At 43.6% G+C, this 24,631-nt stretch overlaps 7 protein-coding genes across 10 annotated transcripts; 4 read left to right on the top strand and 3 right to left on the bottom strand.

Annotated features, from left to right (window-relative positions):
• Positions 1 to 1,497: 1,497 nt before the first annotated feature.
• BCIN_04g04990 (hypothetical protein) lies at positions 1,498 to 2,651 on the bottom strand. The gene is made up of 2 exons (XM_001557593.2): positions 2,335 to 2,651; positions 1,498 to 2,272 (listed from the first exon to the last, which is right to left on the bottom strand). Exons 1-2 carry the CDS (start codon positions 2,441 to 2,443, stop codon positions 1,725 to 1,727), a joined length of 657 nt encoding a protein of 218 aa, XP_001557643.2. The 5' UTR covers positions 2,444 to 2,651; the 3' UTR covers positions 1,498 to 1,724.
• A 300-nt stretch (positions 2,652 to 2,951) lies between these two features.
• BCIN_04g04980 (hypothetical protein) lies at positions 2,952 to 10,503 on the bottom strand. Its single transcript, XM_024692637.1, has 2 exons — positions 4,326 to 10,503; positions 2,952 to 4,273 (listed from the first exon to the last, which is right to left on the bottom strand). Exons 1-2 carry the CDS (start codon positions 9,790 to 9,792, stop codon positions 3,534 to 3,536), a joined length of 6,207 nt encoding a protein of 2,068 aa, XP_024548416.1. The 5' UTR covers positions 9,793 to 10,503; the 3' UTR covers positions 2,952 to 3,533.
• A 1,375-nt stretch (positions 10,504 to 11,878) lies between these two features.
• On the top strand, positions 11,879 to 13,165 carry BCIN_04g04970 (hypothetical protein). 2 transcript variants are annotated; one of them, XM_024692636.1, is made up of 2 exons: positions 11,879 to 12,977; positions 13,091 to 13,165. In XM_024692636.1, exon 1 carries the CDS (start codon positions 12,144 to 12,146, stop codon positions 12,828 to 12,830), a length of 687 nt encoding a protein of 228 aa, XP_024548415.1. In that variant the 5' UTR covers positions 11,879 to 12,143; the 3' UTR covers positions 12,831 to 12,977; positions 13,091 to 13,165. The 2 variants fall into 2 exon arrangements, with proteins under 2 accessions (XP_024548415.1, XP_001557640.1); XM_001557590.2 differs by having other exon boundaries at positions 11,879 to 13,165.
• Positions 13,166 to 13,556: 391 nt separating this feature from the next.
• BCIN_04g04960 (hypothetical protein) lies at positions 13,557 to 15,251 on the top strand. 2 transcript variants are annotated; one of them, XM_024692634.1, is made up of 2 exons: positions 13,557 to 14,390; positions 14,886 to 15,251. In XM_024692634.1, exon 1 carries the CDS (start codon positions 13,733 to 13,735, stop codon positions 14,288 to 14,290), a length of 558 nt encoding a protein of 185 aa, XP_024548413.1. In that variant the 5' UTR covers positions 13,557 to 13,732; the 3' UTR covers positions 14,291 to 14,390; positions 14,886 to 15,251. The 2 variants fall into 2 exon arrangements, with proteins under 2 accessions (XP_024548413.1, XP_024548414.1); XM_024692635.1 differs by having other exon boundaries at positions 13,557 to 14,789.
• Positions 15,252 to 15,361: 110 nt separating this feature from the next.
• BCIN_04g04950 (hypothetical protein) lies at positions 15,362 to 17,260 on the top strand. Of its 2 annotated transcripts, XM_024692633.1 has the most exons (3): positions 15,362 to 16,190; positions 16,253 to 16,918; positions 17,158 to 17,260. In XM_024692633.1, the coding sequence occupies exons 1-2, from the start codon at positions 15,629 to 15,631 to the stop codon at positions 16,849 to 16,851; spliced, it is 1,161 nt and encodes a 386-aa protein (XP_024548412.1). In that variant the 5' UTR covers positions 15,362 to 15,628; the 3' UTR covers positions 16,852 to 16,918; positions 17,158 to 17,260. The 2 variants fall into 2 exon arrangements, with proteins under 2 accessions (XP_024548412.1, XP_024548411.1); XM_024692632.1 differs by having other exon boundaries at positions 16,253 to 17,260.
• A 545-nt stretch (positions 17,261 to 17,805) lies between these two features.
• Positions 17,806 to 19,733, bottom strand: BCIN_04g04940 (hypothetical protein). The gene is made up of 2 exons (XM_024692631.1): positions 18,754 to 19,733; positions 17,806 to 18,658 (listed from the first exon to the last, which is right to left on the bottom strand). The coding sequence occupies exon 1, from the start codon at positions 19,592 to 19,594 to the stop codon at positions 19,154 to 19,156; it is 441 nt and encodes a 146-aa protein (XP_024548410.1). The 5' UTR covers positions 19,595 to 19,733; the 3' UTR covers positions 17,806 to 18,658; positions 18,754 to 19,153.
• Positions 19,734 to 21,455: 1,722 nt separating this feature from the next.
• On the top strand, positions 21,456 to 23,703 carry BcPG3. Its single transcript, XM_024692630.1, has 2 exons — positions 21,456 to 22,138; positions 22,199 to 23,703. The coding sequence occupies exons 1-2, from the start codon at positions 21,884 to 21,886 to the stop codon at positions 23,486 to 23,488; spliced, it is 1,545 nt and encodes a 514-aa protein (XP_024548409.1). The 5' UTR covers positions 21,456 to 21,883; the 3' UTR covers positions 23,489 to 23,703.
• The last annotated feature ends 928 nt before the right edge of the window (positions 23,704 to 24,631 follow it).

The following is a 24,631-nucleotide window of genomic DNA, read 5'->3' as shown; positions in this document are numbered from 1 at the left end:
CTTGCCGTTGGGCATGGAGATTTAGTGCTCGGTGACTTCGAAGAGTCGGAAAATCGATTCTAAACCTCAGAAGACAATTAATCAAAGATCGGGAGACTTAGAGTATAAATGCCTACCCTAAATTTGCATAGAAGCGTGTTAGTGTGATGAACTGGAGAGTATCTTCGCTTCTTAGTTTACGATTCAAGGTGGGCAGAATAAAAATTGTTGTGAAGATTGAATCACTTGGTGGAACTTTCGTAAAATGCAAAAACATGATGGTATTCAGTCGTATATTTATTTCATAACCACGTCCAAGAAAAAATGAAACATAACCCCGTCATCATCATCATCATCATCATCATCAAGCTATCATTGTATCTCATTGTCTCATAAGTGATTAACTCATTCCTAGCGAGACTTCCCACAACACCAATCCGCATCGACTATCCAAGAGCCTTGAAAGAAGCATATGCCTGAGCAATACCAACTGCAAGTGATGCCATTGCCAAGAAAACACTGACAACGCCAAGAAAATTATGACTCCCCAGAACGTGTAATAATTGAATGAATCTCGACTGTCCTTCCAGAGCTGTCGGAAACCTCGGGGTTTTTGGTTGTCCATGTATTCTCGGAGTATCCGGACGCGATGTCCAAGATGACCGAAATATGTGTAAGGTATTTCAGATTTGTTTTGTAGTGCAGATTCAATCTTCAACCATTCATGACCCTGGTACTCCTTTAAATTGTGATATGAGTCCAAAAAAAAGTATTCTGAAGAGGTCACTGGTTCAGTATCTTTCTACATCTTTTGCTTTTGATTCTCCGTCGCGGGTGCTTATATATTTGTAAATCCTTTGTGTTCTTCTAAATTAGAATGAAGCATAGCCCAGGTTCGCCGAATGTCATCATCTAAACCATAAAGACTGAATTCCTCTGATTCGGAACCAATTTTTGGTTCGAAAACACTTAGTTTGGTCATACTATGAGATCATCAAGCACGAGTAAACTCTTCTGAATCTTGAGAAGACAAAATCACTTACTGATATTCTTCCGGACGCCCGGTTTCATGTGTAAATGAAGGGTATCTAATCCATGTGAATAGTAGTTCCCCAGTATCACGATTGAGGAGAAAGTGCTCCTCCGTTACATTTGTCCAGCCTAATTTGATACCACCAATTTCTGCTAATGATCCTGCGTTCAGATCGTCAATCGTCAGAAACTTTGAAGAGAGGCTGTCCAGTTCCTTGCTTGGAGGATTGACCTCCTGCGTACAAAAATGAACAAGGACAATGAGCTCAGATAGCTTCAGGGCAAGGAAGTATTCAATATCGATGTAATAAAACCGCTTCTCAAATTCTGATTGAGAGACATCTAACCTCATATGAGTGTTGAAAATAGGAATGATCTTTACAAGTAATGCTATATCACGTTTTTCACTACCTGTCTCCCGACGAAGATCCCCAGAACCATAAAGAAACTCAAGTGTGGATCCGATCCTCAGGTCAGAAGAACGATTGCCGGATGTGTATATTAGCTCAGCACAGCAATTCCAACGATAATGGAACTTCTCGGAGCTCTGACCTCAATCAAACGTCTTCGGAGCCATATTCTGTGTAATTTTAGAGTCCACTGGCGACAAGCAACACTTGAGAATCCGTCAACCACAAAATTCTTTTGTGGTACTTCTCCCATGCTATTTCGAATGATGTTTCAAAGTCTGCGTCATATCTGGCAACCCGATGTCAGCGGAGAGGGTCATGAGTCTTGTTGTCCGGAAAGCCACTCAATTCATCAGTGTCAATCGTAAAATTTACGAATTGCTCTGCACTTATCTCTCTAAAGCGAAAAGGATTTCTCCGGGCTGTGTTCAAGAATTTATCAACCATTTCTCCTTGAGCTGTTGTAAACCACGGCTGGTTTCTGAATTCTCGACTTGGATTATTGCTGTATTGTTGACAAACTTGGCCATCAGATTGTGACCCAGAGACTCTACTGCGTGAGGAAGATACTTCAACATTTGGTTGATCTAGATACTCGAGTCCTGAGTCATTTTCGAATGCTTCATATTCTGAATCAGAACCCGCAGTCTTTCTTCTTTGCCGACTCTCCCGTAGAATTTGAATACCATGTTTCAGCCACTCTTCTAGTTTTGCAGAGGGGAGCGTAATCAAGTTATCATCATCATTCTGTAAAATTCTTTTGACACTCTGTGCGACTACCGATGATGCTAAATTATCCAATGTCGATTCTGGGATGTTGGAAGGCAAAGTATGCAGGGATTTATGCTCATCTAAGACGATCAGTCAGTATTTCTAACAAGAGCAAGAATGCATTCCGGCTATTTTCACGTACCTAAGGATAGTTTCTTAATACTCAACTCGTCCTCGTCATCCTCATTCAGTAAGCTTGACAGGCTCCGCTGGCTTACTGTTTCAATATTTGTCAATTCAATATCCACCATTCTGAAGAGTATCCTTTGTCAAATGAAGGAACCAAAAGAAAACAAGAATCAATTCCTGAAAGCGAGACAATTCACAAATCAGACGGCAAAATAACTCGAGGCTCCCGTTTTTCATCCGCCTGCAGTGCAACCACTTCATTTCTTCGAATAGTGATACAAAATCCACACTCTACATCGCATGTCTCTCAATAACCAATTGAAGGACTTCTTGAAGTACAAGGTTTGTTCTGGAATGTAGGTGGGTAGATCCTAGCACGCCAATAAACTTCCCGAACACTGAATTGCTATGCTGTAGAAATTCCCAAAAACTGTGGTAACTTTCCTCCTCCCCTTAAAAAAAATGATTCCGAAGTGCTCTACCGACGTTTGATTTTTTGCTTTATTATTATACACTACACTAAGTACCTATATACAATCCATAAAGATCCCCCTCCCGTCCAAATTCCCTCAAAAGCCAGACCAGAAACACATCTAGAAGAGACAGAAGAAAAAACTCATAATACATGTATGTAAGTACTCTATGATTATTAAGCAACTAATGTAATGTAGGTATATAATGTATGGTATCTCAACTATAGGCATTTCCTTCAGGTATATCAAGTACCTGAGTATTTTGGGTATTCAACTTCAACTTCTCTCGGGTATTTTCATCTCCTTTCCCCACTTTATCTTCTCCCCTTTCTTTTCCCCACCCTTCATTCCTTTTTAAACCCTAACCCTCCGCATGCACTAAGAACTAAAAATTGTACAAAAGAACAAATCACCCACCACAAACCATTCTTCCAGATCCACGCTCCAGCTCCGCGCTCAAAACAAATGTGACAAAAGAGAAGCCAGATAGCGTATGATATGTGCAAAGAAACTGTATCCGTCAAGGGGTGCGAGAGCCTCCATCTATCCATCCATCCATCCACCCAACCATATCCATCCATCTATGCCTCGTTAAAAAAAACCCAAGATCCACGTGAAACACAACATAATTGTTGCATCATGTTATGTTTGCAGATCGTACCCAGAAAATCTCCCATTACTCTCTTTCCTTCATTCCCCAGTATCAGGACATCTCTGTTTCTCTGTCAAGATCCCCACTTCATTCCTCTGTTACATCTCCACTCAACCCACTTCCCACCGTACTCGCTTTCTTCCCCAACCTTAACACACTGAACCTCTTCCTCACACTTCCACCAAATCCGCTCCCATTACTTCCCATTCCAATACCCATTCCCATTCCCAGCCCCCCTATACCTTGACTACTACCCGTTCCTGTAGTACCTGGTCTACGTTGAGAACTACTGCTTCTCCTTCCATTACCTAAATTACTTGTAGTATAGTTTCCCTGAGGAGGCTGAACTGAAAGATCACTCTGCGTTATCCATTCCTTGGAATCTTCCATGCTATGTGACAAATCATTCTCTTCAGAAATTGCGAAATCATCTACAGCTTCTTTTCGGCCACGGTCCTTATGGGTTATGGAAATACCATTCATACTTAGTCCATTCCCACTAAAGAAGCTCTTGCGATTTTCTTTCTTCGGAGGGCGATTTTCTTGATCGACATTCATATTTCGATTGAGGAACGAACTGAGACGTTTAGAAGCACCAGTCGCGCGGGTATGATCAGGACTATCGAGAATACTAGTATCGATAGTACCGTTCGTAAAGGACTGGGAATGAGGAAGCGCCAGATGTCCTTGTGAGCTATTCATAAGATCTCCCTTGGATGATGAAGGCGAAAGTGTCCAGCCTGGAACGAGGCCTGGGGAAGTATTAGAGAGAGATGGTTGGGGAATCTGTAGAGAAGCGAGCTCGGACGCGAATGTTTGTTCGAAATCTGTATGACATGTAAGCAAATGACGATTATAAAAGGGAAACAGGGGATTTACAGTGTTGCAGATCATCCTGACTGAGAAGATTAGGTGATTTTGCAAACATAGCCAGGCATCTTTTGATCATAATTGCATGATCTATCAACGCAATTTTAAGGGCGTTTTCTATCGGCCCCAGCTCTACTATTTCCCCTTCTTCGTCTTCACTTTGTATTGGATTAGGCAGCAATTCTCTATATCTCGCTATACTGGACTCAGAATTAGGATCAACGGATATGGTCAATGCTTCAACTAAGAGCGGTGCAATTTCATCTTCGCCATCTGCGATCCTTTTCTCCACAGCAGTCATTTCTTGGGTTTTGCGAATGATTCGTTCAAGAGCTGTTTGGTGAGCATCAAGCTTATATCTATCCACGGAAACAATCTCGCTGCGGCGAAGAATTGTTGGAAAGGTATCTACAGTAGTGTATATTATTTTCTCGGCTGAATGATCACTGATTGGGCCTGAAGTAGTGCGACGAGATGTGGTAGAGAAATAACGAGGATTTGCCGAAAGTAGATAGTCTCTAATGACTTGAGGGACTTTAGAACGTTGGAAGACGTGATGAGCAAGATCTCGATGCGGGCTTAAGGAGGAGATTTGCAAGAATTGGCCCTCTACATCGTCAATATCGCCAGCAGTGACAATCTGAGCCGAGGGATGTTGCTCTTGCATGCGATCCGTGAATACAGAAGTTCGCTCATTGGGAGATCCCTCGTACACAAACTCCTTGTCGCGTAAGCTCTGAGGAAAACCCATTCCTCGGTAAATAACACGGAAGTACTTGGGAACGATTTTATCGGCTTTGGAAATCGATTCGTATATTGTGGCGATTGCCCGTTGTGTTCTAGCCAGCTTAGAGAAATCGAAAACATTGTCTTCGTATTGATATTGCAGTTCTTTGTATGCGGAAAGGGCACTACTCCATGCCTCGCCCTCTTCAAAGTTTTTGATCATGTCGAAATAAATTCTTTCCTTCCGATCGAAGTGAGATTGGGCAGGGAAATCTGGTTCGTCCAACGGAGGCAGTATTTTTGAAGGATCCCATTGGTACAAGTCGGCATGAAGACGCAATGCAAGTCCGGCTTCAGTATAGTTTCCAGCATTTGTTTGCAGCTCTGTGAGTTGATGGACGTATCGAATGAAGATATCCTCCTTCTGCATGTCTCGAAGAAATTCCATTAGTCGTAAGCGATGAATCATGTGGGAAGCTTCACCAGTGACGTCCGTACTATTAACCGCAACGAGAAGATCCAGGAATTCATCAGTGGTACCAATGAGGTCTTTTATAGCATTGTAAAGCGGATCATCTGGATTTCGAGACAAGTTATCAAATAAGGTGAACAGCTCATTGATGAACAATTTCTGTAGAATGCTTTCTGTTAAGGGCTTCGATTTGAAGAGTTGATCCAGGCACTCGATGATTCCAGTTTGAATCGCGCTTAAATCTTCGCTCAAAGTCCATTCGCTGACAATCATTGTTTGGAGAACTTCCACTGCGACGCGCCTAAGACCTTCATGCACACTAAGACATAACTCAAGGATGGGTCCGACTAGAGCAGGCACATATTGAACTTGGTAACCTCCCATTTTTGCCAATGCGTATTTCTGTCGCTCTTCAGGGGTAGTATCCCAACCAATGAACTCCCATGTTCGCCTTAGGAGTTCTGCACCATTTTCGCGCACATCGCCAGCAATCTTCCATACTGCTCTTCGTTTCTGCTCGGGGAAGGTTTCCAGCGCCAGAGAATCACTGCCAACGAGTTTGAGTAAAGTAGTGAAGAATGCTTTCCACAATTCTGCATTATATTCTTCCGCGTCGTCAGGATGAGGCAAGAACCCGTCCAGAAGAATGCTGGCCAAATACTCGAGTGTTTTGAGCGTTGATTTATGGTGGAAGATGCGAACGCTTAACCAGTTTTGCGGAAATGCTTCACATTCTAAGATGCTTAGATGAATATTCAGGAGACCCTCGATTAAAGTTGCCATGTCGCCTTCTGCAAGCTCAAGTTGCATACCTGCAGGTAAATTTGAGATGGAAGATAAGACTGCCGAAAGCTCAACAAGTGCCTCATCGAATTCCGCTTTCTCGGCTATGACTTTACTTGGAAAAGGATACGCTGTGGGGAATAGCAATGACAAGCGAGTCTGCGACTTGACTTCGCCTGTACGTAGTGTGAGATATGAATCGACGATTTTAGGTATGTATACAGGAATTTCAGGGCCCAAATTATTCATTTGTATCGCCAAAATTGAACAACAAAGTCGAACTTGCTCCCTCCATTGTTCGGTAACCTCTGTTGTCTTACCCCAGTGCGGTAAGATCCACCTAGCCGTGTTCGTAGCGATAGCCTTCATCTGTTCGGGTTGAGCAAATAGATCCATTCGAGAATAATTAATGATTAAAACAAGTTTATACAATATGAGTTTTCCTTTCACCAATGCACATGAATCCATAAAGTCAATGGCAATATGCAAAATCTGCTCTCTGCTAAGCAAGCCGGTAAGCTCCGGTAGCCAAGTATGAAAATGCTGCACAGCCAATGTTTGACTTCCTACCAAAATGGGTGCTGTGGTTCTCATCATTCCTTCAAGTGCCTTGAAAATTTGGCGGAGTTGGCGACCAAAACCTGAACTCGAACGAGTAATGCCGATGTCCGCTTCTTTCACTTTCTGCTGCCCTCTCGCATGAGTGATGAATTTCAGGATATGCCGAACCACCTTGAATGTGGCACGCAGTTTTCTCGAAGTCTCCGGATCAGAAGGGCTAGCAAGCAAGCGAGTGAAAGACCTCACGAGACAAGGTGATGCGAATGGGTAATTAAATCGAGTTTCGGCATATTGATCAACCAAAGGACCGAGATTGAATCGTCGATCATGTACAATGGAAAGAACTGTAACTAGGGCACTGAAAATTAGGTCCTCGTAATCATCGTTTCCTGTGTGTTCGACGAGTATTCCAAAGATAGCATCGAATACATCGCTAAGCAACTTCACAATCTCAATCTCTGAGACAAAAACCAATCGTTGTAAAAGTTGCTGCAAGTCTCCTGACGGCTGATCTTTCCACTTGAGTATTCGTAGGAGGACTTTGTCCTGTGAGAACTTTGTACTGCATAGATATGTTTGAATACGAAGAGTCGCGATCGGTCCAGTAACAGCCTCATCTTTTGACACATCATCTTTCCCACGAGCATTCCATGGCAGAGTGAGATAACCACTTTTACCAGCCGAACTGCCTCGAGGTAACATAGTCGTCTCATCGTATTTGTACAGAAGTAAAGAATGATGCCCGTCTCGCATGAATGCCTGCTGATCCCAGAGTGGAATGTGGCATATAGCAAGGGGATGATTCGGTGCATCTGCAAGTACCATCACCAGATGGCAACCCGGAACCTCTTGATGCGGTATAGATAAACGTAGTGTTTGACTCCATGCATCGCCTCGTTCGGCTGCTACCGACTCCCAAGAACTTTGCCCCTCTGCATTCGATGATGGGTAGATAGCGCCCTCAAGCCGCTCTCCGCTTGATTTTCTCACTTCCATAGTTATTTGGAGATTTGATCCTACAAAGGACGAGGATACAGGCATTGCACTGCCAACGGATCGCGAAAGAAGAGCTTGTTTGGGGAGAAAGGCTTCATCGATAGTGACATATATATCTGATCTTGGCTTTGTTGGCGCTCCTGAAAAGCCCATTTTATTCGTTTTCAAGATTCCTGACAGTAGTGTTGGAGTAGACTTGATCAGTCCATCTGCGTCTGGGCTGTTGAATGCTTTCAGATATACCTGTAGGCGTTCCGTTCTTCGAGACTTTTCATACCCACCGGATTGGCTTGTCATTAGATCACGAATAATCTCCTCCCATCCATCACTTGGGCTTGGTTTTTCATGCCCAGAAGCAGCTGAGGGTGCCCATATAGTCATGACATGCTCAGCTTCCTCTTGATTTTTCATGAGTGAGCTCAATTTTAGAGCTCCTATACCAACAGTCTTTGAGATGGTTTGGGTTAAGATTCCAGGCTTAGCGTCTCCACCATTTCGTGACGAAGAACTTTTATTGGCACCATCTCGACTAGAACTCGATTCAGCGCCGGCCTCGGCTTCAGAGAGAGACGTAAGCTTAGTCGCGTTGGATGGAGTCCTGGTCTTTCCCCACATCAAGCTCCTCCTACCTGCCTTAGATCCAGCGCCAGCAGATGTAGGGTTCTCCCGATCCTTGCTAGAACTGTCCCTGGAGAATGAGTTGCCCCTTGATCCACCGCGAGAAGGAGGTTTGCCTGCTGTGACTTGTGTCGACGATTGCACCTTCACTACAAGATATAATTCGCCTTCCGTAGAAGGGAGATCTCCGATGTCAGTGGATGCGAGGTCTGTAAAGAGAGTTCTCATTTGTCCCGATTTTCCTACACTTGCAAGAGAAGCACTAGGAGGTACATTCACAATATAGGTTTCCGAAAGTGCCACACCTGCCGAGCCAGGCTTTTTGGTAGCTAGGAAAAATGATAGAATTGTGGATTCCGTAGACACTCCAACAAAAGCCTTCACGTCCAGCAAAAGATGGTAGAGTATCAGATTTTCGTTCTGCATCGAAAGTTGTGGTTTCTCATCCAACAAACTCATCATAGATTGAAGTCTAGTGACATCCACTGCCGAATCATCACCTGTGAGAACCCTACCGTGGGCAGCAGGATCTCGAACGATAACCTCTCCATTCAATAATTTATTCCCCCTCACAAGATCCCATACTGTTTTCTCCCTCAATGACTGAAGCTCGTGTTTTGTGCAGACATTGTGCAGAATTTGCCTTCTTGAAAGATCCAGAGTTTTGACCAAGGCTGACATCTTATCCAACTTGTGATATTGCCTCGAGAGCAAGAGCTCATGCAAATTTGTAGAGTGCCATTCTCTTAAACAGGATGCAATTTCGTCCACTAATGGTTCGGAGGCAGATGTTGGGGTCTCGTCTCCAATCTTCAGCATAGGCACTGGAGCTGGTGGCTTAGGTGCGCCAGGTTCTCGTTGCGCAACAATTGACAATCTATTTGTATTTCCGTTCATGAAAACCTTGCTCTTCGGTTTCTTCTTCGCAGGTTGTCCGTTTGCGCCATTGATAGAACTAGAGCTCTTATTTGCCAAAACTCCATTCGTAGATCCGTGCCCATTGACAATGTCTCCATCCTCGGTAGAAACCTGACTCTCACCCTCGTCATCTCCTAGAACCTCCCGAACTTCTACGCAACTGGTTGGAAATATTCCAGAGAAGACCCTAGCCTCAAGAGTCTGCCCTTTTATACTTGTCAAGCCAGCCAGTAGATTGGGCGGAGCAACTAAATATCCTCGAAACCATTGTGAATCTTTCCCACCCTGTTCAATTATGTATAGTTCATCCCCAAGCTCGAGTGGGAGATCTGCGGGCGAGGAAGCAACAAATGGGTGTGTTGCGACGGCGAATGCGATGCGTGGAAGAGGTTGCCAGGGCATATTATCAACTGCGCATTGGGAAGAATGTGGAATGCGGTGGACGGCGCGACGGAGCTAATCAGCAAAGAGATGTCGGCGATAGATGGGAGGAAATCTGCTTCATCAGGAGAGAATTTTCTTCTTCTTTATTTTTGTGTGTTTCGCGTTGTTGATATTTCTTACTAGATTGTTGCCGTATGTCCCTTATCGTAGCGGCAGAATTCAAGGATCAGAATCAGGATCAAGGAGTCGATACTTTGATTTAGTGGTATTGAGGGACGTGAATATGATAGAGTAATAGACTTTAGGATTCAGGTCAAACAGTGTCTGAATTCAGTAATTGATCTCGTTGTCAATATCGTTAACTTTTTTCTGAAGTTCGGGGTAAGTGTTCTAGGTAAGGTTTGGAAGGGGGTAATCGTTATGGTACTAGGTATATTTAATGTGCGCTTAGACAAAGATGTATTATTATATTTATTAAAGTGCAGTTAATGTAAATCGGTGATTATTTGGAAATTGTCTCTGGATATATGGGGATTTTGATATCTCGAGATACTCGAGGCCATGCTTCACCCAGCACACACTCTTTTGTGTCCAGTGAATCAAGAGTTGCTTGAGATGTGCTTCTCGAAGAGAGCACAAGGCTGAACGACTAGTATTGCGGATTTCTATGGGTTTCTTTGGATTTGCTGTCTCGCTATTGATAGCATCGTCCATGATTCACAATGTTCCATATAAATAAAGCTATTATATGATACATGTATGGAGGGCGCGAGGTATATATATTACTCTGGACTGGTCTGAGATCTTGGGATGCTAAAAGTGCTTCCCCTGAATATCTACTCGCACATTGTATCCTACACACCATCATCCAAGGCTGTTTATTCGACAGGATCTTCTTGCAACGAGTTTGATGGCACCATTCCATTGCAGTTAGACACTCGTTCGTCTCTGGATATTCCGATTCGTTGGATTGCATTTTGTTTGCTGCCCACCCATTGCTACTTTGACCCATTTTTGTACTTACTACCTACCTAGGTAGGCACTTACTATATTGTAGATGGTGAAATGTGCTATCTTCTGAAAGCTCTGCACCCCTAGCCACGCGTCAAACAGTGACATATGCTCTTGGACGTCCATTTCTTTCTATCATTCACTTCTTGGGACTCGTATATGGAAATTTACAGAAAGAACAATGAGAGAGCCTTTCTCGTTGTGGCTTTTAATCCTCACTTTCGTCACATCGGCACACTTTCCCCCCTGTTCGGATAACGAATCCAACAACCCAGCAGCTAATTAGTCGAAAAGCCACCCTCACTAATTTCATGTCGTCCTCTAGCTGCAGGGGAACCACACACAGACTGCAGAAGTAACATGTTGTCAGGGACGGAGCCCTACTTTCTTAGTACCTGGCCCTCTTTCCTCCACGTGTGTGTAAGACCATAGCTATGAAGTACAGCATATCTTGGAGCCGTACAAGAGATCAAGGGACGTTTACAACTGTCGAGAAACTTTTGAGTTGGGTGGTTAATTAGTCGTCAGCTTTTAGTTGGAGAATACTATCACACCCACCAGGATAAAACGTGTGGACTGTGGAGGCTAATCATATTGATCAACGCCAGGTTGACCTGGTACGAAAATTTGCAGACCGTTCTCGAAGCTGTTCTCCATCTCGAGTTGGGGATTGGTGTCGATCATGAAAAGATATTGTTGAGAATATATCATCTGCAAGATTCATCCATTGGATAGCTACACAAACAGACAAACAGACAAACGCATCCATCTCTTCGTCAAATAGTCCTCAAAGCGGAACGAGTCAATGAGGGTAGAAACAGAACATCGGCAGGGAGAGGGTCTCCACACCCTATTATGTTGAGAATGCTACCACAGTAAAGCTGTTCAGTGCCATGGAGGGGTTTCTGGGAGACGAATTCCTTGATTTAACAAGATATTCATATCGTACCTGGCTGGTATTTCGCAGCGTAATATTTCCCACAAGACATGTGTGTAGATTGTCCACAAGTGCATACGTACACCGGAGCCGAGGAAGCCGAAACTCGCGTGAAAATGCTCTTAACCATTCCCAAGATCTGTCGGTGTACACCACGAACAACCGGTAGTAACAGAAGATTATCATTGGCAAGTTCATGGCTACCACAGCAGTTGGTAATCACAACCACGGAGGGCCTATCATCGGGAGAGGTGCACCCGACTTACCGAGGTTTCACCGTGAAGCTCAGCCATTTATTTGCTCTCGAGCTCTCTGTTCAGAATAAAGTGCACAACTCCACAAGCCAACATTGTTTGTCATACTTTGAATCTTCCATAGATCCCAATAACCACTGCCAGCACACCTGATCTATCTGAGTATCATGGCTTCATCCGAGAAAGATGCTGCTACCAAAGCTCGCATCCTCAAACACATGAACGCAGATCATGCTGGTTCTCTGTCCCTCTACCTACAGCACTACTGTCAGCTCTCCAAAAGCGAAGCCGCCACGCCGAAGCTTCTCGATATCTCCCTCTCCTCACTCCGAATCTCTTCTAAATCCGGTAAAACTCACACGATTCCCCTTGATCCCCCCATGTCTTCCTTCGCCGATTCTCGGCCTCGATTTGTCGCTATGGACTCCGAGTGCCGTAATGCTCTCAACATCTCCCCATATACCATTACTCGATACGAGCCCCCAAAGATTTTCCTCCATCGATTGATTTTCGGCTTATGCGTTATGACTATGGTTGTATTTGCTGCGAAATCGCACATTGTACCTGGTACATTCTTCTACGATAATGTGTTGTCATGGTTTCCAGGCGGCCCAAAAACTTTTTTGTGGCTTTCCGATAAGATTGCTCTCCCGACTATTGCGATACATGTGGTTGAAGTCATTTGGATGGATAGGAGCAGACTGATGAAGTACAATATCGAGAGGGGAAGTTCTATGTGGTGGAAATGGATGACAAGTTGTTTGATTGAGGGGTATGGAAGTTTTGCCAGGATCGATGCTATGATCAAGCAGCAAAAGAAAGAGAAAGAGTCTAAGGGAAATGATGGACATTGAGATATTCGGCAGAGGACATATAGAACAATTTTACGGAACGACAAATTTTATGAACTGAGGGGAGAAACTGCAAAAAGAACGACGAGCAGCACAACATGGAACCATGGCCAGAATATGGTGAGAACATATTGATTCTTGAGGACGGAAGTAAGCTAGATATCCTGGAAAATTCCACAATCGGCAATGTATTACTTGGTCCTTTGCTAGTTTTCGCTTTTTCTCTGTTTCGAAAGAACCAATATTAACTATAGCCTTCACAGAAAGCACATTTTCACCCTTCGCTTTCTTGGTTCTGGGGAAGACCATGTTGATGTTGACAATTAATCTATGCGCCAAAGCTTGCTATGAGAGCCAGTATCTCTCTCTGCCTAATGTTTTATCAATGTCTGATATCTACCCCGCAAATCCCCAAAGCATGTAACCATCCTACCAACCAACAAGTCCATGTAGGTTACAGATATCTTTGTCTCCCGTTATCACGGTCGGTAACAGCCATGATTGCCTAAGTTGTGGTTGAATTAGGATTCAATGCGGCTCTTCCATGGTTGGCGTTAAGCTCAGCCTCCGTTTCGCGCTCCCAACAAACGAGAAATATTCTGGCCTCCTGAGGCTGTTGGAGATACCTGAAATTGACCTTCTTAAATGATGTTAGAACCAAAATGTTTGGTGTGAATGTTCTGGCTTACAATTATCTTCCTACTCTGTGTTTTCAGGTAACTGAAGTCTGGTACTGTTTTTTTCTCCCTCAGTTGCTGTTGATATTTGAGATTTTGTTTCTGCTAGTAGATCTCTTGTCATTCAGACTGCATTTGCTTCATTGTGATTGTTACATTTCACTCACATAATTCGTTAATTTGATTTCTCTATATATTTTTTTGGCATATCAATCATCACTTTTATATATGTCTTCACTCCTTACGACCCTCTTCCGCAGATCTCACTCCAACTACCATCCCAACTCCTCTTCGGCATCCATATCTACCCCTTCACAAATGGGTTCATGCCTTTCCCTGTCCTCAGGTCCCTCTCCAGAAAATACCACCTTCACATCGACAGCCTTCGGGCGCTCAGCGTACGTACAAATTGAAAAACAGGACGAGGTCAAGAGATCATTACTGGTAAACGAAGAAGATTATTATTCGGATGAAGAAGATGTGGGTTTCATGGATGTTCCGCCTAGAAAATATAGGTTGAACAGAGGAAAATTGCAGATGCAAGAACATAGGAGGACGGGGAGTAATGACCCATCACAGGATGATTGTCTTTTGAACAAGGCACTTCCTCCTTCTCCGGAAGAAGGAGACGAGCCGCCTTTCGAAGGTATGATCAAAGTGTGGAGTTCAGAAGGAGAGGGAAGATGGATGTGGCCAAGGGGAATGGGAGTTCCGGTGGTGGTCAGTGATGATTATAGGAAGTGGAGAGAACAGAGAGATGAGAGGGTTGGGGGATTGAGATCTTGATTTAGATTGGGCCTTGTAGTTCAGGAGTTGTAGATGGAGACACAAAAGCTCCTTGGTACATAAGACATTGATTGTCCAATTTGGCTTCAGCGTTTAGAAGGTAGGCTAATTTTTCACTCTTGGGTTGTTCGGTGTTGTAGTACATGCAAATTTTACTTGTTTTAGTTTGGGATCTAAAGCATATATTGTCATATCGTCTTACATACACCAGTCCACTTTTCTTTATAGTTTTCGCATGTTTTGACTTGTCATATTCCTGAGTTCTGTTCGCTCGGAATTACTGGTGTTGAAGAATGAACGTCACAATTTTTCAATTCATCAATTTCAGGTGCGAAAATTACAAAGCCTACCCACAATTCTCATTCATAATGAAACGCTTGATTAAATTACATCAATCACTAAAAGCAACTTCTTGGACGAACCGGAGTTGTCAAATCTATAGCTTGATAAGAAATATGCTGCAACTGTGCTTATCTCGCGCAAAAGTTGGCGAGAAGCGGTACGTTCACCTCAAGCCTTTCGTCTGATCATGACATGAAAGAGAATGTGCTCTTATTTACGAAGATTAGATATTGCAATCTTAACCAGTGCACAGATATACCAGAAGGATTATCCCAAGAAGGAATCGCGATCGTAATCGTGAAGCATTGATCTCCAAGTTACAATCTCTTTGGGCCTCACCCGTACTCCACCAATCATCCCATCAATTCCTCAGACCACTCCTACTAAGATACATCAAAATGGAATGATTCTAGGGTCTACATACGGATAGCAGAATGTCAACGCAGATCAAGCGCGCGGTAATATCGGGTCAATCAGCACGTGGGTCTCGGGCCGGACTCGACCAAGAGATACCGGCCAGATGTGGCTGGTGATGGACTACAACCGATTCTTCTCACGGATTTTCGTAGGGACCCCGAGAACTTAAGGATGGAATAAAATTAGCTTTTTACCTTCAGCACAGTCGGTCCGCATGACATCGTCCTAAGGGGGGAATCCTCGGGCCTCGAGATATGGCGGTGCAGTGGTTGCTTGTGTTGTTGGTGGTATTAGATATCTGGGCTTCTCCTTGAGGTTATGAAACCTTGTTGAAAAGTTTATATTTTTCAGAGCTTCTGGTGGAGTATTCTGGGATCTTCTTATATCGTTCGCTAAATTTCGAGACAGTGGTCCAGTGCACCATCATCTAGGTCGCATTCTTTACAACGGGGTGGTTCCTCTTTTGATCGGCCACCAGCGAATGATCTTACAGCCCCGAGAAATGTTAGCCTCGACGGACGTGCAAGTTTCTTCCGACCTTTTGAACAAAGCACTGATCCGACGCACCGGAGACCAGTGATGACAAAAGAATCTTCGAAAAGTGGATATCAAAGTGAAGGTGAGGAAAGTCGGAGCGGAGATAATACCCGTAGGAGGACGGGGTCAGAGGCCAGAGGTAAGAGAAAGAATAGTGGTCATTATACTGATGGAAGTATGGGTAGCGGTAAGGGTACCGATCGTACCACTAGAGGTAGAAAATTGCATAGTGGAGACCCAAGATTGGAAAATAGTTCGGATCGGAATCCGAGTCTAGTTTCACGAACATCTTCAACGTCGTCCACCGGTTCCACAACTTTGAATAAGATGATGCCAGGCGGTGATTTCGATGAAAATGACTATTACCCTAACGATTTCCAACAAATGAGCATTGCACTCTCAGCACAGAAGGGTAAAAATTCGGACCAGAGGCGAAGGGATAGATCAGAAAGTCGTCCGAGAAAGTATACAAGAGATGGAAGTGTAGCCAGCCATAGAGCCCCTAGCACCAAATCATTTTCTTCTGGCGGAAGTTACATCACGGCTGACGATGGCCTGGGGGTTAAGACTAATAAAACCATGGCAAAACGGCCGAGCTTCCAGGGTAAGTTTATTTCCAGCATCTGATCGCAAAAACATATATTCAAGCATCTAACATTCATACAGAGATCGATCAATCTCAAATATCCTTGGGAAAGTCGGCACTTTTATTAGAGCCTGATGGATCGGTGGCGAAACCAAAAAGCGAACAAAAGCCAGTCAGAGTGCCACCGCAAGGGGAAAATTCCGAGACACATGTGAATCGGCACCCACTCAATAACGGAAATGAGATTAAGCAGGTACCAAGAACAAGAACTCTCGGTGCTGAAACCCTCCCACAACCTCCACTGCGTCCAAATCAAGACTATGGAAAATGGGGTTCTTTCGGCGGCCCTGAAAGACACACTGCGAGCAATCAAAGCCAGTCATTCAACCCACATAGAGAGCGAGAATATCCGCAACAGCCGAAACATGCTCGTAGAAATGCAAGCCCAGCAAGCAGCAACACACATACAGGGTTTTCAAAACCCCCAGAGAAATACATCCCGAAACATTTCAATGAAATCGTTGGACCGCCAGAGAAGGAGAGGACGAAGAAGACGAAGAAGAAGAAGAAGAAGAGGGGGGAGGGAGAGGAGGAGGAGGGGGGGGAGAGGCGACATAGTAGATTCAGAAATGTTTTTAGTATGTGGGGTCGTAAGAATCGGTCTGACAAAAATAGATAGGAGGAGGGTTCAGCAGATCTTGGATATTCCTTCACTTTTGTTATTACCATCTCGTCTAATTAGTAAGGTACGTTTTGAGCGATCGGGGGATCTCTTAGCATGTTTGATATATTTGGTTCATTTTTCATAGATTAATCGTGGGACTTATTGTGCTCTTCCCATCTCACATTGGGACTTTGTGCCTTCTGTTCTATAGTACAAATAATTACAGAGCGAGTAGATAAAAATTTCTGGTCAGGTTCCGTTGGACAGCTTCGAAATTTCTAGAGTTTACAAAGTGGCACAGCACAAACTGATGAGTCGTAGACACACACATACTGCACTATTACTGAGAGTATGCTCGCTTGTGCAATAGGAGAACACGACGAGCTCCCCGCTTAGAATTTAGAGAAGACGATTTTTGTAAGCAAAATGATTTAGTATTTAATAGAACATGACTGAAAGCTTGGAATGTGGATGGTAATAGATATTAGATAGTTCCTTATCGTACCCGTAACTTCAGATTGAGAAATGGAACTTAAGGCAATAAACGATTTGATCTCGTGTCGCTGATAGCTGTATTTGATATTGCGGACGTGTGTACTGGGTTAGGGGGGACGGTCGCAACCATAGCCTTGAAGAACGTTCATCTGAGTATTAAACAATTCGTGGTAGATAGATTATCACAAATTAGTATTTAGACCTAATCACCTAGCAGTTTAAAATTACATCCCAGGGACAACGATCTTTAATCAAACAAAGTCTCTAGAACTCATAACTGAAAGTTACCAATAGAACACATCTGAGAACTGTTTATTCCCAGAATAAACCTAAATTCAAGCGGAACTACATAGCCATCCATGCGGACCCAATTGGAAGCACTGCGAAAATATACAGTGCGAATTAAACTACACAAAACCTGATTTGTGAATACAAATTAGCATTTTGGAAGTATATAAATGGAAACGGCTGACCTGCAAACCATTCAAAGAGAGGCGGGAAGTAGTAATAATATTACATAGAAATAATGTCATAACAAAAGAATTCCATAGATACATTAGTAAGAGGGAGGATTAGTAGCGATGCTGACATTGTCTTGCGTTTTCGCCATGTAATCGACTTTTTCAATGATATCCCGCAATGGACCCCATGCAGCATAACGTATAGCGTGGAAGGGGATTCCTCGAGCAAGACCATAAAGAATAAGATTAGGCTTAGTTATCCTGCGACCATTATCAGAATCGATTTTGGGTGGCACACCTCGATACCATCTAGCGCAATGTCGACAGACAGCTCTTCAACGACTCCATAATTACAATGCTTGGCAATGAGATTTTTGTACTGCGTAGATCCGCTTGTACATCATCGAAAATTGTCGCTTTGCTCCGGTCACATGGGTGCTATATATTGCCGACTTGGGGCCACGGCCAATTGACCACGATGTAGCCCGAGAGCAATTTGACCCCTGCGATTAGCAATCATCTGAGCTTGAGTCATTCCAGCAGGAATATGTCCGAAAAAGTCTAGACAACACCCCATTGGGATCATGAGAGCATTGTGGCAGACCATTGAGGCACTGATATGTTGGCCTATAGCAGCTGCAGGTCCAGGAATCGGGTTCTGAGCTGAAGCATTGGTTCTCATCATCCAATGCATTGGATTAAATTCACTTCCACTTATATTAGTACCTCCCATATAGGATGAAAGAAGGTTCAAGATATGACCGATGAACTTTTGTTCAGCAACGTAGTGCCTCGGGAGTGGAGGGACGAGATCCGGCCTGGTAGATTGAAGTCCGTTGTAGTCATCCATAGAATCAATAGTTTTCCTTTTAGGTGAAATTACTATCAGTGTATGATGTCTTAATCCTTGTCCAAATCGATCATCTACCTGCTCGTGGTCAGGAAGTGAGTAATTACTTACTTAGAAGAGGTTCCGAAGAAAACGAAACAAGGAATCTGAAATTTTCACTACGAACCACTTGCATGAATACATGAGATGCCTGAGCAGCGAGCACTCTAGATCTTGCGGTTTCATGAGAATGTAGCATCCTGTGAGTTACTCGAAAGAGACTGTGTAACATCTCCCCTTGAACCGCCATAAATAGCCCTGATGTCTGTCATGGTCAAATTGTCAGTGGCTGTTAACCCTGGGGTGAAGTCTTGACGAGAAGAGAAACGAGTAGTTGTAACCAAATCAGGAGAGAAAAAAAGTGTGTTTGAGAGAGAGAAGAAAAGGTAGAGCTTGAAATCGGAGAACAGACTTATGTATCGAATAATAGTAAAGTATTGAAAAGGCTTACGAATATTATAGATTGACTGGGTTAGTACATCCCATGCGGCCGGTTTCGGATAGTTTGTGCGGGATACGCCCCTACAGGCAGCATACAAAGCTCTGCCCCGATAAATGCACAGTAAGGGATATCATTTATACAATTTGCCGGGCGAGGACAGAGAGAGTTTACTCTTTCGCAAAGCAATCGAAGATATTTGTTTGCTGCAAATGCTGTGGGTACCCACCATTGACCAGGGGGAATAGGGGCCCCAAGTGCTCCAACGTATCCAGGTCCGCCCCAACCAGTCATGACCATGATTTCTTTTCGTGCAGTGACTTTTCCTCCCTGGCCAATATTATCCAGAGCGACTTGGACGTGGAGTGGTATATATGGAGGAGGAAAAGGTGGGTTGATAGCTGTATTAAGTTCCAAGATCTCCGCAGGGGTTAATGGACTAAAGAGTTCTACTGGAGCCTGACGGAAGGGCATATTAATTAGGCAATTTGATAGCTTGAATTAAGATGCGAAATTATCCCGACAAAGTCAGAAAGTAAACATAACGGATGTGCAAAGCTGATTCATAATAGAACATTTAGGACAATGAATGTCGGTCCTCAACAAAAAGATCGTGTTTGACATATTGCAAGATTTAACAATGACTTGATCGAAAGTGGTTTCCTTCGAGTCTAAAATACCCTATGTAATAACCTTCGCGAACAAAATCCAGTATCAAAGGAAAATTGGGGTTGATATTGGTTGATTGTTTGAATAACTACAAAGAGGGCCAAAGATCTGGTATCAAGTGAGAATTGAATATCAATGTTTTCCATAAACGTTGTTGTTCGCAGTAAGAGAGATGTGAAAACGCAATCCAAATAGGAAGCAAAAGGAAACCAAATCAAAACTTTAGAAATTGGATAAGACGGCGAAGTGCATCGTTGTCAGTTGCTCTTTGCCATGAACGTCATGGCTTGCAGCTTGCAGGAGAGCGAAGAACGTACTTGGAACGATCAAGGCATAGCATTCATCAGTCACCGTGTTCGATAACTAGTACTGCAAACTTCCTCTGATAGCAAGACGTATTGTCAACCGAGCAAACCGAAGAAAAGAACCCTCAGCTAGGCGTTGGTGTGTGTTGTGTCGAGTATTATGAGAACTAGTGAACTTTGGAAAATGGGTTGATCGGTACTTTAACAAATACCTCCAAGTTCCAACACGAGGTAGGTATGTATGCTGTAAGTCATAATGATTATGATGAGAAGATAGAAATCGAGCGCAGCGGGGACTGGCATTTTGGGGGCCCTATCAATGAGATATTATATAGAGCAATACTTATTAGGGGGGATCTTCGATGTTGATGCGAAAAGGATCAGGGAATGGAATATGCCGGTCATCACGTGAGTATTTTGGTAACAACAAAATTAAATTGGCATGAATCATGCAGAGGCTGTGCATCTGTATTTGATGACTCGATGACTCCATGCATCATCTGAAGGAGTTGATAAGATAAAGAAACTCTCCTGTCAAGTAGCAAGCTGGGTACGAGTGGAAAATAAAATCAATTGTCCGCAAAGTAGGTTATCGGGGAATATTCTCCTTTTGTATGAAATATATTAACGGTGGGATATAGTGGGACGGAGTAGTATTGATGATGTACGTTTACTGGAGTATCCACTGTGCTCGACCATCCGATTCATCAATCAGAAACAAGAGAAATCGTTGGAAATTGGGTTGTCTACGCAAGTCTGAGGCTAAATTGAGCGATTGACTGTTTAAATATCCAGATTGAGCTCTGAAACAACTTCTAGAATTCCCCGTAATCAATGCTTTAACATTCGACCGTTATTTACGCAGAGAGACGAGGAATCGGTCCCGAATTTGAAAGAATCATTCCAGCAGCTAGTTAGAATCTTACTCTATTAAGCTTTCTAATCACCAACAACATCTTGGCATACATGACGGATCCAGGGCGCAGCGTTAATTAAGGGGAAAATATCACATATCTGTCACAGCACGAACTTACCAAGACCTGTCAAGCCTCTCAAGCCTTTCCTAAGCTTTGCTTAAGCATTACACAAGCTTCATACCAGAGATCATATATATGAAAGCCAAGTCGGGTGTTCAATATCAAGATCTCTTGTGCGCAGCGTACATGTAGATCTTAAACGTTTGAGATTGGCGATGTTGAACGTCTAATGAACAGCCAGCAGAGCAGTGCGTGCCGGTATTCATGTAAAGTAGCATTTCAATAAGTTACGCGTACGCTGTCGACATGGTGGTTCCCATCAGCGCTTGTTGGGAATCAGGGGTATATTGTCAATTTAACCAATAATCTGGTGCAATTTCTCTTGAGAATAAACAGAAAACCAAACCCCCAGACAAACAAACAATTAGACCCATGAGCCCCTCGAAAAAAGTCACCCAAAGTGTATGCATGCAAGTGCATGAGATTCTTTACCCGTTTCCCCACAACTTATATTAAAAAATGCTTTTTGGGCGCAACTTTACAATCAATGCAATTCTCCGAACACCTCCTGTAATTTCCTCCATGTAAGCTCCAGCGGTAGCATACGAGAGCATCTATTCGATGACATAGACCCATGTGCCAGACAATCTCTTCCATCGTGCTTCTGTATATAACTTCTGAATTCTCCGATCTAAATCATACCTTCGAAGTATCATCACTCTTTACATTCACGTTCTTTTCCCTTTCATACCTTCCTTTTCGTTTTACTATTAAGACAATTACATTCGTTGAACAAAAACTTGCCGGTCAAAATGCGTTCTGCGATCATCCTCGGAGGCTTGGCCTCACTTGCTCTTGCCTGCGACAACCCAGACCATGATTCTTGTGCCAATGCTTTCACCGTTTCCTCAGCCGCAGCTGGTCCTTTCTGTGCTACCTACACCCAAGCTGCAAACTCAGCTTCCACTGGTCTCCCCGCTTTCGCTACCGCATGTGCAAGCAACCCAAAGAAATTGTCTAGTGCATGCAGTTGTCTTCAAGTAGCAACCACCTTGGCTACTGTTGCCGTAAGTATCTCCTGGAAGACAATACCCGTGTCTTGAAATTTGGGGCTAACCAGTCAATAGAAGAGCACAAGTGCCGCTGCTGTCTCAGGCGTAGCTGCCTCAAGTGCCGCCGCCGTTCCAGTTGCTTCTGGCTCAGCTGCTGCCAGCTCATACGTTCGAAGCTCCTACGTCAAGTCTGTCACCGCCTCAGCCTCTGTTCAAGCCCACAAAGCAACAACCGGTGTTGTTGCCAGCACTTCGGTCCCAGCCGTTTCATCCGCTGCAGGTGCCAGTACCGCAGTCATTACATCGGCCCCAGCTGCCCCAGCTGGATGCACAGCAACAGCCTACGCTGATATTGCCGACATCATTGCCTCTTGCACAAACATTGTGTTGGACAACATCTCTGCTCCAGCAAGCTCCACCATCGATCTTCAAAAACTCCAAGACGGATCCACCGTTACCTTCTCCGGAACTACTTCATTCGGAACCACTGCCGATTCCGACTTTGACCCTATTGTTGTCAAGGGTACCGATATCACCATTACCGGAGCTGCTGGACACGTCATTGATGGAAACGGAGCTGCATACTGGGATGGACAGGGTTCCAACGGAGGAACCGACAAGCCTGACCATTTCTTCGTCGTTAAGGATGTTGTCAACGGTGTTATCTCCAACCTTAACATCCAAAACTGGCCTACTCATTGCTTTGACATTACTGGTGCCCAAGGTCTTACCGTCTCTGGACTTACCCTCGACAACTCTGCTGGAGATGCTCCTAACTCGGCGTCTGGTGACGACCCAGCCGCTCACAACAGTGATGGATTCGATATCTCTGGCTCCGACTCAGTAACCCTCAAGGATATTGTCGTCAAGAACCAAGATGATTGCGTTGCCGTCACATCTGGATCCAACATTCTCGTTACAGGATTGACCTGTTCAGGAGGCCACGGTCTTTCCATCGGATCCGTTGGAGGAAAGTCCAACAACACCGTTTCCGGCGTTACATTCTCCGATTCCACCATCACCAACAGTCAGAACGGATGCCGTATCAAGTCCAACAGTGGCACCACCGGTACCATTGAGAACGTCACATACTCGAACATCAAGATGTCCAACATCAGTGATTACGGTATTGATGTCCAACAAGATTACTTGAACGGTGGACCAACCGGTGAACCAACCAACGGTGTCAAAATCTCCGGCATTACCTTCAGCAGTGTAACAGGTACTACCACTGACGATGCATACAACTACTACGTCCTCTGCGGAAGTGGTTCTTGCTCCGATATCACATTCACCGATGTGAGCATTTCTGGAGGTGGAAAGACTTCCACTTGCAACTACCCATCTACTGGATGCCCATCATAAATGATTGATTTGGGGAAGTGGTGAACTGAGGCATGGAAAGTTTCAGTGGAAAGGATTCTAGTGAACGATTAGCTATTGATTGGCTGTGAAAACACAACATTTGTATATATATTTAGTTCTTGTATAACATTCAAGATTAATCTTTTTCTTGAACATTTAGATCTACTTGAAAAAATGGATTGATTCTGTGAAATAGATGAGAAAGGCTGCGATCAGCATTAAGTGCAAAGTGAAGAAAAGTGAATTGTTGTCCTACAAATCAGTACATAACAAACCTCCACCAATAACATGTGCTGAATGACAAGCCTCTATTAACAAAATCCTGTTTGATGCTCAGTACTAATGCCCCCTCTACTGTAAGATATTTTGTTAGCCATAGTTAACAGATTAACGTCAATTAATAAACCCCAAATCTCAGCCCAGCAAACATAAACAAATCGATTCACCCAATACTACCCATCCACCTACCTGCCTACATCTTATCCCCTCTCTACAAACAAGAACCCAACACCCCCAAACCAACTAAAAAATCATTCACTCTCACCTACATCACAAAAACCCCACCTAAAAACCCGCATACCAAACTCACCAAAATTTAGTAAACTATCAAAACGACTTATTACGCTTGAATACTATAATAATAATAATACATAAATAACCTCATCAACAATCAACCAAATTTCACAGAATCCCAATCCACATAGAAAAAGAATTGAGTATTCTCTTAATTCCAGCTGAAGTTTTTGAAAACGAAAAAATTGATAAATCGATTTGATGTATGATTTCAAAAGAGAGCACTTTTTGGATGTGTGTGTTTTTTTTTTTTCGCTCACGTGGAGCTAATCCATATACCTTCCAAAACCGTACAAGAAAATGGCAAAAATCTATATGACCTACGCAGGGATCGAACCTGCAATCTCTTGATTCGTAGTCAAGCGCCTTGCCATTGGGCCAGCAGGCCAGTTTGTAATGAACTGTTTTTGTTGAAAAAACTTGAAGTGTTTAGTTATATAAAGGAAACATTCAAATGTGTGCGTGGAGATAGTGGGGTAAATCTCTTCGATCAAGCGATTCAATAGGTGGGGTGGGTTAGGCTTTTTGAATAGAATTTTCCAAGGTCCGTTTTTACCCGAGTTTTTCCCC

Source organism: Botrytis cinerea, chromosome 4, assembly GCF_000143535.2.
Source record: "Botrytis cinerea B05.10 chromosome 4, complete sequence".
Classification (NCBI taxonomy): Eukaryota; Fungi; Ascomycota; class Leotiomycetes; order Helotiales; family Sclerotiniaceae; genus Botrytis; species Botrytis cinerea.
The sequence above is the reverse complement of the archived record's forward strand: the minus strand, read 5'-3'. Positions and strand labels throughout refer to the sequence as shown.

What these genes read in the sequence shown, in the direction of transcription:
- BCIN_04g04990 (XM_001557593.2), bottom strand. Translation starts at nt 2,443, where the DNA reads ATGGTGGATATTGAATTGACAAATATTGAAACAGTAAGCCAGCGGAGC. An exon ending in TATTAAGAAACTATCCTTAG is followed by an intron (nt 2,273 to 2,334) that starts GTACGTGAAAAT and finishes TGATCGTCTTAG; the next exon opens with ATGAGCATAAATCCCTGCAT.
- BCIN_04g04950 (XM_024692633.1), top strand. Translation starts at nt 15,629, where the DNA reads ATGACAAAAGAATCTTCGAAAAGTGGATATCAAAGTGAAGGTGAGGAA. An exon ending in AAAACGGCCGAGCTTCCAGG is followed by an intron (nt 16,191 to 16,252) that starts GTAAGTTTATTT and finishes ACATTCATACAG; the next exon opens with AGATCGATCAATCTCAAATA.
- BCIN_04g04970 (XM_024692636.1), top strand. Translation starts at nt 12,144, where the DNA reads ATGGCTTCATCCGAGAAAGATGCTGCTACCAAAGCTCGCATCCTCAAA.
- BCIN_04g04960 (XM_024692634.1), top strand. Translation starts at nt 13,733, where the DNA reads ATGTCTTCACTCCTTACGACCCTCTTCCGCAGATCTCACTCCAACTAC.
- BcPG3 (XM_024692630.1), top strand. Translation starts at nt 21,884, where the DNA reads ATGCGTTCTGCGATCATCCTCGGAGGCTTGGCCTCACTTGCTCTTGCC. An exon ending in CCACCTTGGCTACTGTTGCC is followed by an intron (nt 22,139 to 22,198) that starts GTAAGTATCTCC and finishes ACCAGTCAATAG; the next exon opens with AAGAGCACAAGTGCCGCTGC.
- BCIN_04g04940 (XM_024692631.1), bottom strand. Translation starts at nt 19,594, where the DNA reads ATGCCCTTCCGTCAGGCTCCAGTAGAACTCTTTAGTCCATTAACCCCT.
- BCIN_04g04980 (XM_024692637.1), bottom strand. Translation starts at nt 9,792, where the DNA reads ATGCCCTGGCAACCTCTTCCACGCATCGCATTCGCCGTCGCAACACAC. An exon ending in TCAGGATGATCTGCAACACT is followed by an intron (nt 4,274 to 4,325) that starts GTAAATCCCCTG and finishes CATGTCATACAG; the next exon opens with ATTTCGAACAAACATTCGCG.